This window comes from Cherax quadricarinatus, chromosome 15 (assembly GCF_038502225.1).
Source record: "Cherax quadricarinatus isolate ZL_2023a chromosome 15, ASM3850222v1, whole genome shotgun sequence".
Lineage (NCBI taxonomy): Eukaryota > Metazoa > Arthropoda > Malacostraca > Decapoda > Parastacidae > Cherax > Cherax quadricarinatus.
This window is the reverse complement of record NC_091306.1, coordinates 14,371,025-14,389,275: the sequence shown is the minus strand read 5'-3', so window position 1 is coordinate 14,389,275 and position 18,251 is coordinate 14,371,025. Positions and strand designations below refer to the sequence as shown.

The 18,251-nt window shown below is 38.8% G+C and overlaps 1 protein-coding gene across 2 annotated transcripts in view; it reads right to left on the bottom strand.

Annotated features, from left to right (window-relative positions):
* The window catches only part of LOC128692151 (tigger transposable element-derived protein 1-like), a 43,888-nt gene extending 28,848 nt beyond the window's left edge, over positions 1–15,040 (bottom strand). Inside the window, exon 1 of one of the 2 annotated variants that reach the window (XR_011392034.1) lies at positions 14,195–15,040. Coding sequence is in view for 1 of the 2 variants with exons in the window: in XM_070085172.1 (XP_069941273.1) it covers positions 1,356–2,070 (715 nt within the window). In the remaining variant the exon portion in view is untranslated. Of the gene's footprint in view, positions 1–1,355; positions 2,164–14,194 lie in introns of those variants that run through there. The other variant, XM_070085172.1, reaches the window with a different exon arrangement.
* Positions 15,041–18,251: the final 3,211 nt, after the last annotated feature.

Here is an 18,251-nt window from a genome sequence, read left to right as displayed (position 1 = left end):
TTCCCCAGTAAAGACAATGGCCTAACCTATAAGCTGAACACAAGGTAAAGGGAAAACTTCTGCAATGTGTGCTATATTTGTTCCTCAAAAATTTACACCATAAATGAACATCATGGTACATTAATAATAAAAAAAAAAGCTCCAGGTTTTCAACCATCACACAGTGAGAACATAATTGATATCTTAATCGATGATCTCCTGTATGTAAAATAAACACCGTTTGCAATAGTCTTGCACTATATACATGTTTTCATTAACATGATGGTCAGCTCCTGCCAAGGCAGGGTGACTCCAAAGAAGATAACACATCTAGCAACATTCACTGAATTGCTGTGTATATGTATACAGTTATACATGTGTGTGTTAAATATACAGTAGAATTCTTGTATCTGCAGATTCAGTTTCAGTTATCCACAGTATATTGTGGTCTAAAAATAACCCGTATAATGGCCACAAAGTGCAATAGTAGTTATAGTGACAATTCTTCAAAGCCTAAGAAAAGCCATCAAGTGCTTCCCATCAGTGGAAAAGTGCTAATTCTCCACTTGTGCATAATTTATCAATTAAACTTTATCACAGGTATACAGGTTGGCCATCACTAATCCGGCAATCAGTTATCCGGTTCCATCAGTAATCCAGCACTAATTTTGGCTAGCATAATTTCATATTTCATCATTATACTGACTCAGAAATTGTGCAGATGGTTGTAAATCCACAGTAGCAAGCCAGTGGAGGAGAAAGTTATGAAAATGAGGAAGATGTAGCAGTCTCTGTTGATACATTAAGTGCATTCTAATCTAACCACTCTGTAATCCGACAACTCGCTAATCTGGCACACTACAGGTCTCAATGATGCCAGATTAGTGATGGCCAACCTGTATATGTAAATGAAAAATGATATATAAAGGGTTTGCTACTATCCACAGTTTTGGGTATCATGGTAGGTCTTGGAATGTATCCACCCACAGATATGGGGGGGGGGGACTACTGTATGTATGTATGTATGTATGTATGTGTGTGTGTGTGTGTATATATATATATATATATATATATATATATATATATATATATATATATATATATATATATATATATATATGTATATATATATATATATATACACACACAGTGGTCCTTCGTTGTTTGTAATTAATCCGTTCCTGGAGCTGTTACTATAAACGAAATTGACGAATTACGAATCAATTTTCCCCATAAGAAATAATGTAAATACAATTAATCCGTTCCTGACACCCAGAAGTATTAAAAGAAAAAATTTTTTAACATGAAATATGCATGTAGTACATAAACAATACAATGGGAAATGATGAATGAAACATTAACAGCATAACACTTACCTTTATTGGAGATTCTTCTTAGTGTATGGGAGACTGGAGGAGGAGAGAGTGGATTGTTTATAGTTTGGAAGGGGAATCCTGGCATTGCCTTTTCCTCTTGTGTAATGAAGGTCCTCTTTGGCATTTTCTTCCAAAAGAGGCCTGTTTCGTCACAATTGAACACTTGTTCAGGTTTCAGTCCTTCAGCCTCTATGTACTCCTGGAATTCATGCACATATTTTTCAGCCGCCTTGTGGTCCGAACTGGCAGCCTCACCATGCCTTACCACACTGTGTATGCCAGTACGGTTCTTAAATCTCTCAAACCAGCCTTTGCTGGCCTTAAATTCACTCACTTTACCACTATTTGCAGGCAATTTCTTTACCAAATCTTCATGCAACTGCCTAGCCTTTTCACAAATAAACGAAGTCATAAGAGTATCTCCTGCTAATTGTTTCTCATTTATCCACACCAATAATAACTTCTCAACCTCTTCCAGTACTGGTGATCTCATTTTTGTCAGCATAGTTACTCCCTTTGCAACAACAGCATCCTTTATTTTGTTTTTCTTGGCCACTATGGAACATAAGGTTGTGTAGGGTTTCTTAAACATCCTGGACAGTTCGGCCACACTTGTACCACTTTCATATTGTTCAATGATGGTTTTCTTAAATTCAATCGTATTTCTCACCTTCTTTACCACAGGCTTGGCACTAGGAGCTTTCTTTGGAGCCATGGTAGCTTATTTAGTACTTGCAAGCACTAAAATAAATGGAATATTATGAAATATTCCGCTGGAGCACGTGAGGGGACCTTTGCTCACTGGTAAACAATGCCAGACTGGCTGCCGTCCTGGCTCACTCCATGGGTACGCGTCCCAGACGAACTACGACTCGCGCGTCAACCTATGAAAAGCGAGTCCATGTTTAAACGAAAATACCTCTATGATTGGCGAATTTTACGATTGCCGGGAACTACGAAAAGCGGGGGACCACTGTGTAATATATATATATATATATATATATATATATATATATATATATATATATATATATATATATATATATATATATATATATATATATATATATATATATATATAATTTTTATTAACACATTGGCCGATTCCCACCAAGGCAGGGTGGCCCGAAAAAGAAAAACGTATAGTTTTCCTTTTTCGGGCCACCCTGCCTTGGTGGGAATCGGCCGATGTGTTAATAAAAAATATAATGTATATATATATATATATATATATATATATATATATATATATATATATATATATATATATATATATATATAATATTTATTTCTAGATTTAAAATAACATTAAAAGGAATAAAAATTTTGATCAGAATTCACGTACTAAGTATTTCTATTTGAATGATAAGAATTGCTGTACTTGACATACAAGTTCCATTTTGTTGCATAAAGATCTACTGAAGTGTTTGACCTAAATTTTATCTCAATTCATCTTCACAATGTAATGTAAGAAATAGGCTTGATATAGCAATATTTATTACTTGAAAATATCTTCATATTTTAAGGGTTGATAAAACAGATTTGTTAAGACTATACCTACTTATTACAGAGTTGTGCTTAGTGTCTGTCACCTGTCAGGACATTGGGGAGTTGCTGTACAATGAAACTATGACAGTGTATTTAAAAAAAATCCATGTTTCTTTAATTTTTAAATAATTGGGCATAGTGTCTGCATTTCTGCATCAATGCAACTTTGCTTATACCTTTAATATTTTTTATGTATTTCAATGAAAATGTAGACAAGTGCTAGCAGAAATGTTATGTTGACTAATCGAGTACTGTACTTCCACTGAGCTCGTGGTGTCCAGAGTCTTGAATCCATCTCAACCTCTTCCTTAAGCCTTATAGACATCCTTAACTTAGGCTGGTGATAAATTTATGGGGAAGCACTAAACCCATAGGCATCATACAGAACTTAGGGAATAGATGGCAGTTAGGTGTGATCCAAAGGGAAGTGTGGCTCCAATTCCTTAGATCAAGAGCCCTTCAACATCCAAGCCCCTCCCAAGAAGGAAGGCTGGTGATAAAGGCCTTTAGATTGTCACCTTGTCCCTCTCACCCTACTCCTCAACACTCCTTTGTCTGGAGTCTGCCGAAGGCTAAAGTATTAGTGGCCTCGTGGGGCCAAAAACCACTAGTCTCATGCTTGTCAGAGTTGGGAGTATCCATGAAGAATCTTTTAAGCTAAAGTTAATGGTAAAATACATCTATAAGCTCTTCATAACATAATTCAATGCTTTTGCCATTACAGTAAAAAATATAGAATTTAGTGATGAAAATACTATTAAGAAAAAACCGAGATTTTCAAAAATGTTCTGCAGTATTCACTTTGCAACTTTTCAAAATTTGCTCATTTTCACTAAGCATAAATGTACACACATTTGGCACTGTATATATTTCTTTGCATTACTGTATATAGTTATTCTGATGACTTAATGAAGTATGTAATTTTTTTTTAGTAATCACATTTAAAAATATAAAAGTACTGTAATAAAATTCAAAGCTTTTTATTCCTCTTATTACATTGGCCTTGTGTTACTTGATTCAGTGGATGCTCCCGACCTCAAGTAATTGAATGTGATGTAAACATTATGTTTTTGCATTTGTAGAGATTTAGGTGATATAGAAAATAAGACTAGCATGCTGTGAATGTGTTGATAATTTTGATATGTCCTACTTCAGAATTGCCTGTAGTTTATGAATTTTGATTGAGGATGATAATTATCCACACTTAGGTGAGTTACAGAGCAAAACATTCAGTAAAATATACAACACAGTATGTAACACAAATTTCCAATTTTGTAACATTACATTAAAAGTTTTATATATATATATATATATATGTATATATATATACATATATATATATATATATATATATATATATATATATATATATAATATATATATATATATATATATATAATATATATATATATATATATATATATATATATATATATATATATATATATATATATATATATATATATATGCAGTGCTGGAAAAAGACAAGATGTCAAAATGTATATTACACTAAAAATTTTTGTAAAATATGTTCTTTCAGAAAAAGCAATTTATTTTAACCCTTAAACTATTGTCTAATAGGAAGATGTATATTTCCTTTTCATCATTTTCTGAAGCAGTGTCATAATGATAACTTTACATTTCATGAAGATCTTGTGGTCTTTAGGCTTAGTAACACAGGTTTGAAATCTTGTATAGCAACCAAATGCAGTACAGTACTGTGCTTTAATTTTTAGTTTTTCACTTAGTGAAATATTACTTTGCTTGTGTTTCAGTGTATAGTGCTTAAGTGAGGGGAAGGGGGAAAGGGTGAGAAAGGGATTCTCACTGCTGCAAGATTACAGCTAGCTGATATTCCTCTTGCACAATTATAGTATGAACAATATTTCATTGTGTTCATATATGCCAAGTGATCAACACCTCACTTAATAACTTTAATTTTCTGTGGAATCTATTTTATCACAACATTTGAGGACACATTTTTGTGCTCACCTATATGACCCTACGAGGTACCTGACAGTTATGTTTATTCTATTTACGTTTAATTTATGGTGTTCATTGAGCAATATTCTTTATTTCATGGGGAAGTATTAAAACAGTAAGGATCATACAGTACCTTGGGAAATGAGAAACAATCATATTCAATCCAAGAAAAAGGATGGGTTACTCCAATTCTTTGGATCTAGAGTCATTGGTGTCAGGGCACCTCCCTTAAGGAAGCTTCTATAATATTGATGGGCATAAATTTTTTTGAAACACACTTGCCATCTCACACTGAGGTAGGGTGACCAAGAAAAGGAAACACATTTATCAACACTCAATCAATAGCTATTTTTGCATAAGTGCACAAACATCAGAATTCAAATGACTTTTCAACCTGCAATATCCCTACCCCTCCTGCAGAGTGCAGACAATGTACTTCCCACCTCTAGGATGTCTAGCTAACAGATTTTTGTCTGAGTTTTTTTCATAATTGTTACCTTACTCACACTCTAACAGCAGCATACCAAACCATAAAAAACGCTTGTCTCTACTCCCATCTAACACTCACACAAGCCTGTTGAATGCTCAAGCCCCTGGCACTCGAAACTACCCTTACTCAGATGACCCCTTATCCTCTTTCCTTCCATCCTAGATTTATATACCTTGTGCATCCTATTTCGTTCCCTCTTTCAATGCCCTAATCACTTCAACCCCTCCCCTCCCCTCCCCTCCCCCTCCCCATAATAATTCAGCATAATATGTTGTAACTACCACCATTTCTGCTATTTGAAATACTATTATGTATATAATAACATTAGTGTTCTTTACCCTTAATACAGTACAGCATATCGTCTACATGCCATGACTCACACTTTGTTACCAAATCACCCAACTAGGGCACAAAGCACTGGATGTATATTTGGCACAAAAGACCCAAGATCTTTATCCAACATAAATTATGTCATCTCATTTAAACTGACTAGTTAACCTAGATCATGCCCTGCTCCACACACAGTGGTAAATCTACATGGTAAACAGTTTAAGGGTTAAAATAGTAAATAGGGTGATAAAAATACTTATAAAGTATCAGAAGTATTGGTGTATCATATTAAGCAATATATTTTACCTGGATATTGACAATGAATTAAATTATCTATAGATTAAAGTGACAATATTTTAAGCAAGCTTAACTTCAAGCTTCTTGTCAGTAAACACAAAACTGCATTCATAAAGGGTAAACTCTTTGTGGATGAAGATAAGCCAAGCAACCAATTTCAATAAGTTATTTTCAAAATATAGCAAGGTGCAGGTATTGTGGTTTATAAAAAAAATTTTTTAGGAATAAAAAAAGCCACATTCAATTTTTTGTTATTAAATAAGTGTTAGTAGGCTTCATTAATGGTTTCAGACTGTAGTAAGTCTAATCACAGTCCTTAATGGTGAATGTGGCCATTGTTAATAAAAACACCTCATACTTCCACTTACACCGGAAAGAAAATTTACCACTTCATTTCTCAGAAAGTAGAATATCTGTGTAAAACGAATTTTTAAGGTCCTTAGCATTTTGTATGTGATATGATAAGCAGTTTTGAGTCTATTGCAGTACTTTACTATGAGTTTTTAGATTTATCTTTTGTTTACAATTTGCAGATTAGACTGATAACATAGCTAAAAAAAAATAAAGTAGGCATAAGCTATTCACAGTTCTAATAGGTACTATTTTCTCAGAAATTTCAACAGAAAATTATATATAGTACAGCAAAGCTCTTCATGCAGATTGAAACAAAATTTAGTTAACATTTAGTCTGCCTGGAACTAGAATTGTGGGGCTTAAATTTTTTCCTGTCATGACCACATTATAAGTAACCATTTACTGTATGTTTTTACTGTTCTTGCATGTTTAATACTGTATACCCTGACAAAATACTCAGTCTTGGTCTTCCTGAAGAATTATTAAAATGTCTGTTAGATTAAAATTAAATTCCCTACTTAAAACTAAATTGTTAATCGAATGTTTAAGTGATAAAAACAGAGATTAGCTTTTAATTATGTTTTCTATAAAAAACATTTTGTGATATTTATAATCAAGGAAGCTATGCATGTATTACGTATATGTACATGTGTGTGTGGTTGTGTGCATGCACAATTGTCTGTGTGTGTACTCACTTGTACTCGCCTAATTGTGGTTGAAGGGGTCGAGTCTCAGCTCCTGGCCCCACCTCTTCACTGGGGTGTGTGTGTGTGTGTGCATACTCACCTAATTGTGGTTGCAGGGATCGAGACTCAGCTCCTGGCCCCGCCTCTTCACTGAGTGCTACTAGGTCCTCTCTCTCCCTGCTCCATGAGCTTTATCATACCTCATCTTAAAGCTATGTATGGTTCCTGCCTCCACTACCTCACTTGCTAGGCTATTCTACTTCCTGACTACTCTATGACTGAAGAAATACTTCATAACATCCCTTTGACTCATCTGGGTCTTCAACTTCTAATTGTGACCCCTTGTTTCTGTGTCCCCTCTCTGGAACATCCTGTCTCCGTCCACCTTGTCTATTCCGTGCAGTATTTTGTACGTCGTTATCATGTCTCCCCTAACCCTCCTGTCCTCCAGTGTTGTCAGGCTGATTTCCCTTGACCTTTCTTCATGGACATTCTCCTTAGCTCTGAAACTAATCTTGTCGCAAACCTTTGCACTTTCTCTAATTTCCTGATGTGCTTGATCAAGCGTGGGTTCCAAACAGGTGCTGCATACTCCAGTATGGGCCTGACGTACACGGTGTACAGTGTCTTGAACAATTCCTTACTAAGGTATCGGAATCCTGTTCTCAGGTTTGTGTGTGTGTGTGTGTGTGTGTGTGTGTGTGTGTGTGTGTGTGTGTGTGTGTGTGTGTGTGTGTGTGTGCGCACGATTCTGAGCATGTGTGTACAGTATACGTATATACATTATATATTACACATGCACATACACATGGCATATCTATCATTTATTCATGGTTCCATTGAATTTTTAATTGATCTGATGCTCCTTTCGCTTTTCTGATGTTTGCTCATAATTTTTTGTTTTGGTTTTCAAACCAAGTAAAGTTCAGAGTGTAACACTGAGAATATTAGTGTATTATCATGGAAGATAGTGTTTGTGTGTCCTTATGATGTAGGCCTTATGAACAGTATTATTATTATTATTATTATTATTATTATTATTATTATTTACAGGACATGGATTTTTTTTTAAATGAATTAGTTTTTTTTTTTTAAAAGCCTTATATTTTATATTTAAAATGTTTGTACTTTAACTAATGTTCAATTTTGATAAAAAGCTGTTGAAAATAAAATATGTTCAATTTGTGAGTCCCATAATAGTTGAAAATACTGTATATAAACTTTAAGTTATTTGGATCTGTTCATGAAATGAATATACTGTAGTTATATCAAAGTTTGTAAACTTAAAGGAAAGTACTCTGTTAGGCACAAAATTGCTAATCAAATGCTTCTCATTTTATTTCCTATTTCTGCTGTTGCTGCTCAGAACTAGAATCTGAGGAATTCTAGAGTTCATCTTAAGACCACTTAAGTAAAGATTAACAAAAAAAAAAAATGATGCTGAAAATCATATTATGCGTAGTTTAGTGGATTTTCTCTGTGGACGGGTTAACAACTTTGTAGACGAGTTGTCTGTAATGGGGGTTCTGGCATTTAGCCATCATGAATGATTTCTGAAAAGCCACTTATGTCATTAAAATTACAAGTGATGAACTATTACTTGTAATTTGTATGATGATAAGACATTTCTGGTGTACCAGAAATTGTTTCAGAAAGCAGTTCTCTTCCTAAGTACTGTGAAACTGTATTTGGATTAGGAAATTATTTTATGTATGTATAAAAAGCACTGTATCTTGTGAAATGAATTTTGTATATTGTATATTACAAATGTTTTTTATTTAGCACTGAAAGGAAAGAAGTTAGGTTGATAAGTAAATCAGAAATGAAAGACATACTCATGCTTTTAAATATAGGACACATTTTGTACACACATTTTGCATAGGTTAAGTGTCACGCTATGAATAGAATGTCAGCTACTTAATTTTCTTGTACTGTCTCTTGTTTCTCTGTGGATGAGTAAGTCTTGTAATCCCTTTTACACACAACCATACATATCACACCATTTTCTGGTCACTTTTACTAACGCAAAATTTTGGAAACTCTTCAACACTGTACTTATTATAATAGAAAAATTTCACTTAGTCATCCTCTTTAATCTTGTATATTCTCACTGTTTTTGTTATTTCATAGCCTTTTTGTATATATTTTGTGCCATGGTAGGTTCTTTACATCTCTGTTCCTTATAGCCTGTTTTTCAACATTTTCAGAGTTCTATGGTATTTGAGATTTTTATTTTCATATTTTAAAATTATTATAGTCACGGCACAATTTCTCTACTTAAAGTTTTCATTCATAATCTGTACAACTTTCAGAATGAGCTATCGAGTATTGCTTCTCTCACCCATTTTCTATCACCGTACCATCCTCTATAAAAGGAAAGCAGTGTAAGCTGTAGTGACTAATGTCACTCTGAATACATGTTGGAATATATACTTTTTTTTATTTTATGATCCTTTATTTATTTATTATGTGTCTGCTCACACCTTAATGCAAAGCCTGATTTTCAGGCATATATAGTAGAACTTTGTATCCACTGATTTATCTATAGTTTTAGTTATCCACGGTTTACTGTGGCCCAAAAATAACCCTTAATTTTGCTTAACAATGGCCCCAAAGCACAAAGGTAGTAATGCTGGCAGTTCTTTAGAGCCTAAGAGAAGCCATGAAAAGCTTCTCATCAGTGAAGAAGTACTAATTCTAGACTTATTTTGCCTAATTTATCAATTAAACTTTGTGAAAGGTTATGTATGTAAATGAAATATATATTGAGTTCACTACTATCCACAGTAGGTCTTGGAAAAACTGGTAGAGCTAATACTAAATTATTTAACTCTTTCAAGGTGGTTCGTTAATGCTGAAGGACTCTTGATCCAAGGAATTGGAACTACCCTGTCTTTCCTCTGAACAGAGTGCCTTCACTCCCCTGGTGCTGTACGAGGCCTATGGGTTAACTAAGCTCTCACCCAAGAATTTAATAATAATAATAATATTACAGCCTCTCCTCACTTAACAACAGAGTTCCATTTCTAAGACCACGTCACTAAACGAATTCATCACTAAGCGAGGAGAATACTATAATGGCTGTGGGTTTCTGTCAACCGTCTTTGATATTGTTTTAATGTTACCCTTGCACCATTTATAAAATTTTTAATATATTTTTAAATGTTTATACAGTAGTGTACTGTATATTGTAATACACTATACAAAATTAGAGTAAATCAGCTCTAATATACATTATTTAGGTATGCAAACTGGTCAGAGAGCCCATCATAAGTCCAGGTCGTCAGTAAATGAGTACAATGCTAAAAGAAGAGAGGCTGTACTAACATAAGCTTTGATTTTCCTGCTTCTTACAGTATTATTGTACTCAAAAACATGTGATAAATGATAAACCTGTATAAGTCACAGAATATTTGAAATCTACCATGGAAATTTATTCACATGGATGCTATTGTCCAAGACCTGTCTTCTTTCTGTGGTGATTACAGCATTTATCATTGTCTTGAACTACAATGACTGGGGATTGCCTCACCAGGATGACCACAGCTTACGAAGATATGTGAAGTCCTACCTTTATGCATTTGCCATGTTTATATATATATATATATATATATTCTAGGTAGTAGGTTGGTAGACGTGCAACTATGACCACCCTAGAAAATGCCGTGCCCATATGACAACAGGAAAATGCAAACTCCCTTCCTGTAAGCTTTTTCACCCTGAAATGTGTACCTCTTCGGTACAGGAAAGACTGTGCTATAACTTAAATTGCCAGGCACACCATCTAAAGGGGACAAAAAGATACAAAACATCCAGGCCATGGGAAAACCTGGGTAGCCACAGCCACTCAAGAGGGAGAGGTTTTTTAGTGCCAGGAAGGAAAAAAAAACTCGCAGGAAATGGCAGAAATCGTACACCAAATCCAGTCATTTCTGGAGTGGAACCACAGTCGATGGCCTCCACTCCAAACCAACAGATACAGATACTAATGCTGGACCCCCCCCCCCAGTACCAACAATACCACCAGTCCGATGACATTCTTCTTTGCAAATATACAGGGTCTAAAGCCAGCAACAAACAACAAAATACCTTTCATCCGTGGACTGCTTGCAGAGGCAAAGGCAATGTTCGCGGCTTTCACTGAGACCCACATAGAGGATCACTTGGACAACGAAATATGGATCCCAGGTTACAACCTATACAGATGTGACGAGTGAACAGGCAAAGGGGGGGGGGGTGGCCTGTACATTGCAGAGTCACTTGTTTGCACAGAACTGCTTAATGCCTCAAATGATGTAGTGGAAGTTTTAGCAGTAAAGGTCGAGAACCAAAACCTAGTCATTGTGGTAGTCTACAAGCCTCCAGATGCAACATCCCAGCAATTCCAGGAACAGCTGTTAAAAATTGACCACTGTCTGGAAAATCTTCCAGCTCCTGCACCCAACATCTTGCTCCTGGGGGATTTCAACTTAAGGCACCTAAAATGGAGGAATATAGCAAATTGTTGCAGTAATAACACCAGGAGGCAGCTCTGATGAAAACTCACACTCACACGAGCTTTTAAATCTCTGCACAAAATTCAATTTAAACCAGCAAATAATAGAGCCTACTAGACTGGAGAATACACTAGACCTCATCTTCACTAACAATGATGATCTGATAAGAAATGTCACCATATCAAAAACAATATACTCAGATCACAACATAATTGAGGTTCAGACATGTATGCGTGGAGCCCCAGACCGACATAATGAGATTAGTCACGAGGGAGCATTCACCAAATTCAACTTCAATAACAAAAACATAAAGTGGGACCAAGTAAACCAAGTCCTAACCGATATAAGCTGGGAAGATATACTAAGCAACACAGACCCCAACTTATGCCTAGAACAGATTAACTTGGTGGCACTCGATGTATGTACAAGGCTTATTCCTCTAAGAAAAAGGAGGAGTAGATGTAAAACAGAAAGAGACAGGCGCTCCCTTTACAGGCGACGGAAAAGAATAACAGAGCGGCTAAAAGAGGTCAATATATCTGAAATGCGTAGGGAGACACTGGTCAGAGAAATAACAAGCATCGAACTTAAGCTAAAGGAATCTTATAGGAGTCAGGAATCACGGGAAGAACTAAAAGCCATAAATGAAATCGAAAGAAACCCAAAGTATTTCTTCTCCTATGCCAAATCAAAGTCGAGAACAACGTCCAGTATTGGGCCCCTACTTAAACAAGATGGGTCCTACACAGATGACAGCAAGGAAATGAGTGAGCTACTCAAGTCCCAATATGACTCAGTTTTTAGCAAGCCGCTAACCAGACTGAGAGTCGAAGATCAAAATGAATTTTTTATGAGAGAGCCACAGAATTTGGTTAACACAAGCCTATCCGATGTTATCCTGACGCCAAATGACTTCGAACAGGCGATAAATGACATGCCCATGCACTCTGCCCCAGGGCCAGACTCATGGAACTCCGTGTTCATCAAGAACTGCAAGAAGCCCCTATCACGAGCCTTTTCCATCCTATGGAGAGGGAGCATGGACACGGGGGTCGTCCCACAGTTACTAAAAACAACAGACATAGCCCCACTCCACAAAGGGGGCAGTAAAGCAACAGCAAAGAACTACAGACCGATAGCACTAACATTCCATATCATAAAAATCTTTGAAAGGGTCCTAAGAAGCAAGATCACCACCCATCTAGAAACCCATCAGTTACACAACCCAGGGCAACATGGGTTTAGAACAGGTCGCTCCTGTCTGTCTCAACTATTGGATCACTACGACAAGGTCCTAGATGCACTAGAAGACAAAAAGAATGCAGATGTAATATATACAGACTTTGCAAAAGCCTTCGACAAGTGTGACCATGGCGTAATAGCGCACAAAATGCGTGCAAAAGGAATAACAGGAAAAGTCGGTCGATGTATCTATAATTTCCTCACTAACAGAACACAGAGAATAGTCGTCAACAGAGTAAAGTCCGAGGCAGCTACGGTGAAAAGCTCTGTTCCACAAGGCACAGTACTCGCTCCCATCTTGTTCCTCATCCTCATATCCGACAGACAAGGATGTCAGCCACAGCACCGTGTCTTCCTTTGCAGATGACACCCGAATCTGCATGATAGTGTCCTCCATTGCAGACACTGCAAGGCTCCAGGCGGACATCAACCAAATCTTTCAGTGGGCTGCAGAAAACAATATGAAGTTCAACGATGAGAAATTTCAATTACTCAGATATGGTAAACACGAGGAAATTAAATCTTCATCAGAGTACAAAACAAATTCTGGCCACAAAATAGAGCGAAACACCAACGTCAAAGACCTGGGAGTGATCATGTCGGAGGATCTCACCTTCAAGGACCATAACATTGTATCAATCGCATCTGCTAGAAAAATGACAGGATGGATAATGAGAACCTTCAAAACTAGGGAGGCCAAGCCCATGATGACACTCTTCAGGTCACTTGTTCTATCTAGGCTGGAATATTGCTGCACACTAACAGCTCCTTTCAAGGCAGGTGAAATTGCTGACCTAGAAAATGTACAGAGAACCTTCACGGCGCGTGTAACGGAGATAAAACACCTCAATTACTGGGAGCGCTTGAGGTTCCTAAACCTGTATTCGCTGGAATGCAGGCGGGAGAGATACATGATTATATACACCTGGAAAATCCTAGAGGGACTAGTACCGAACTTGCACACGAAAATCACTCACAACGAAAGCAAAAGACTTGGCAGATGATGCAACATCCCCCCAATGAAAAGCAGGGGTGTCACTAGCACGTTAAGAGACCATACAATAAGTGTCAGGGGCCCGAGACTGTTCAACTGCCTCCCAGCATACATAAGGGGGATTACCAACAGACCCCTGGCAGTCTTCAAGCTGGCACTGGACAAGCACCTAAAGTCGGTTCCTGACCAGCCGGGCTGTGGCTCGTACGTTGGTTTGTGTGCAGCCAGCAGTAACAGCCTGGTTGGTCAGGCTCTGATCCACCAGGAGGCCTGGTCACAGACCGGGCCGCCAGGGCATTGACCCCCGGAACTCTCTCCAGGTAAACTCCAGGTAAGTCTAATCAAAAGTTAGTCACTAAGAAATCACCATAAAAGATATGTCACTAAGAAATCACTGAAAAAAATGTCTCAACACTCACAAATGCCTCTATAAAAAGATCATTATCATTGGAGCGACGTCAGTGGAGAAATGAGGGTGGCGGTAAGGTGGTGGTGGGGAAGGTTGTTGTTTGTCACTGGCGCCGCTGTCCACTCTTCTCAACACGATGTCTCGAAGAATTTGCGCTTAAACTCAAGCACCCCACATAGCTAGGCTTTTGTCGTTGGCGCACAGGGATGATGAAACACACTTGAGTCTTGACCCACTATGTGGGTGCTAGGACCCGATTTAAGGGTGAAAAACAATGGTGGTGGGTAGGTGTGGGTGAGCGAGGCAGCGCTGAGTCATTGAGTGAGTGGCTAGGCCGACTGGATGATCGGCATACCCACGTGCTCTGGCTTACACCCAAACAGGCACGAGAATATTCTAAGCCAAGCTTTCTTAAAAACCCAGAAAATACCACATGGATGTTATAAGCACTCAGGATGGCTTTGAACTGGGAGCACAAAGCGATGGTGAAGGCTGGAACTCACGTGGCTTGCTTGTGTGGAAATTTATTTGGTCTCTAAAGTTCCACAGGACAGATCCAGCATGGTCGTGATGGAACGGCTGAGCTGGATGGCCCTTAAAACCCTCCCAAACAAACAGCATTCTCTTTAGTTGGCGGTGGATTGTTGGTAGGCATTTATTTAATTTATAGATTTACTCTTCAGGGAAGGAGTAGGTAGTTTTACTGTTAGTACACTAATATTAGGTTTACTAAGGCATCTGTAGATAATAATAATGTAGACCTAAGACCTTAACATGGGTAGTAATAGGCCGATAATGTAGGCAAACACTAGGATAAGTTAGCTAGGGAGAACTGGCAGCCCTAGTTTGAACGAAGAGACGAGGCTATGGAAGAGAGACCAGCTCGTTCTTCTTAAGACAGACACCAACTGGACAAGACGTGCCGTGATCAGCAGACGGCGCCCCCCCCACGTGTCTTCACATCTGAGACCTGGGGAAATTTGGTAGAGGCACCTCGATGTACCGTAGATGACCTCCGTCTGGCCCATACAGTAAGACAAGACCTCCACTTTTATCTCGTAGATTTCTGGCCAGTGTCTGGGGAGATTGTGAGCGAGTTGATCTGTGGGCCCGGTGTGCAACAGGCAGAGCATGCCCAGTAAGTACCAGTGTCTCAGAGCAGTCTGGAAGCTAGTGTCAGTGTCTGCATAGTTATACTAGGGGATACATACCCTCTTGGATATAGGAATTTCTGAGGTGCAGGCAGGACACTAATAACGATTGAATATTGCAGGAATTCAGGCTCCTGGTTGCACATGGTTTCTGAAGGAAAGTCCAAAGGGGCTAAGGCTAAGCTTAGGGAAGTTGAAGATCAGGATATATGCTGCAACACCAAGTAAGTTAGTCCTTTATACGTGCATGCAGGCGAGTTTCTTGCAACATCAATCATTTGTGAAAATCTGTCCTATAAGCCACTTGTGAGGCTGAGGTACCCACCTCAGAGCTCGGTGTCAACAGAGTTTGCAAGGGTAGGTGACTCACTTGGAGGCAGTCCACACAAATTTTCACAGCTTGAGTACTGGGGGTTAGTCACCTGGGTTAGATGGCTGGCTTGCTTGGCTTAACCCTTCACACAGACTGGCTTGAGAACTTGTACTGACGAGCACAGCAGGGTGGATAGCTGGCTTAGCAGGCTAGGCTAGGACTGGGTCAGGCTGGGTGGCTTAGAGCTTGTCTCCCCCCACAGACTGGCTTGCTGGCTTAATTTGCAAACTCGGGTCAACCCCTCGAAAGTAATGCAATTAAGCAGAGAAAGCACAAAGAATAACCAGGAAGTAGTGCAGAGAGGCTGTTGAGTGCTTGGGCGGGGTAGCTGGCTGTTTAGGCCGCCATGCGGTCAACACAATGTTTGTCGGCTGGTAGAAGTTAATTTCCGTGCATCTGCGTAAATATCAGATTTACGCGACCACCGTTGCCGCCATTTGTTGGGAGGGTTCCGTGGAAATATAATGGTTGGAGATAAACACACTTGTTGGGTCTATCGGTGAACTGAGAGAGGCAGAGCGTCTGAAGCTCACATGTGGCATCACATGACGTCACACATGCTAGCCACTGGGCCTAGCTGAGCAGGGAGCCTAAATGTATACATGGATGATACAATCTACAACATATTACACAAGCATATGTATAGGGAATTCAGTAGCTATACTGACAATGTTGTCTGCCACTGCTACCTCATGTTGTCTGCCACTGCTACCTCATGTTGTCTGCCACTGCTACCTCATGTTGTCTGCCACTGCTACCTCATGTTGTCTGCCACTGCTACCTCATGTTGTCTGCCACTGCTACCTCATGTTGTCTGCCACTGCTACCTCATGTTGTCTGCCACTGCTGCTTCATGTTGTCTGCCACTGCTACCTCATGTTGTATGCCACTGCTGCTTCATGTTGTCTGCCACTGCTACTTCATGTTGTCTGCCACTGCTGCTTCATGATGTCTGCCACTGCTGTTTCATGATGTCTGCCACTGCTGTTTCATGATGTCTGCCACTACTGCTTCATGATGTCTGCCACTGCTGCTTCATGATGTCTGCCACTGCTGCTTCATGTTGTCTGCCACTGCTGCTTCATGTTGTCTGCCACTGCTGCCACATGATGTCTGCCGCTGCTACATCATGATGTCTGCTCCCACTTTTGCTAGCATGTTGAAGAGCTTTCCAATATGTGAAGGTTGAGGGGCAGTGCCAATCAGACAGGTATTGGACAGTGATATCATTTGTTTACTCTTGAACATCGCCAAAGAATCGCACATTTCTGCTACTTTGGGCTCAATTTCAAGGTACTTTTCGTCGTGAACCCAATCAAAATCATGTCTATTTCTGTAGTATATCTTCCATTCTATCAAATGAGACAAAAAAAAAAAACGAGAATACAACCATAAAAACCATAAGAAAATACCACTAAGGAGCGGCTAATGGCCGAGAAGTGAACTCCGTTATTTCTGGTCCGATTTCTTTCATTTTTGGTATACGTTAAGAATCATCTTTCCATCATACATTGCCCAAGTTTCAATACGATAGTCCAACAAACAACCGAGATCCATTTCCCTAGATCAAGAGCAAGAGCCCCTCACCAGCGTCAAGGAACCTCACTTGAGGCCCACCTGGAAATTTCGCTCGCATCTGGAAGCAAAAAATCGACCAAGCGACTGTTCATATCTAGAAAAACTCGCACGTGGATGCACTCATAAGTAGAGGTTCCACTGATATATATTTTACAGTACTCAAATAATGTGATCACTAAACATGATTAAACATTTTCAACCCAGTTTTGAATAGAATGGGAATATGATTAAGGTACACCATGAATATTAGAAAAAGTATGCCACAGCCACAGGATCTTTACCCACCGCACTCAGACTACGAAAGTTTTTATGGGGGCGGTCAAATACCGTGATTTATTATTTACGTAAATATTGTACATCACAATTACACTAAAAGCCATAAATGAAACTGAAACCCAAAATACGTATGTCTTTCCCTTAGCTAAATCGAAGTCGAGAACAACATCCAGTATTGGGCCCCTACTTCAACGAGATGGGTCCTGCACAGATGACAGCAAGGGAGTGAGCGAGCTACTCAAGTTCCAATATGACTTGGTTTTTAGCGAGCCGCTAACCAGAGTCGTAAACCTAAATGAATTTTTTATGAGACAGAATTCGGCAGACTTGAACCTATCTGATATTACCATGATGTCAAATGACTTCGAAAAGGCGATAAATGACATGCCCATGCACTCTGTCCCAGGCCCAGACTCATGGAACTCCCTGTTCATCAAAAACTGCAAGAAGCCCCTATCATGTGCTTTTAACATCCTATGGAGAGGGAGCATGGATGCGGGTCGTCCCACAGCTGCTAAAAACAACAGACATAGCCCCACTCCACAAAGGTGGCAGTAAAGCGCTAACGTCCCATATCATAAAAATCTTTGAAAGGGTTCTAAGAAGCAAAATCACCACCCACCTAGATACCCATCACTTACACAACCCAGGCAACATAGGTTTAGAGCAGGTCGCGCCTGTCTGTCTCA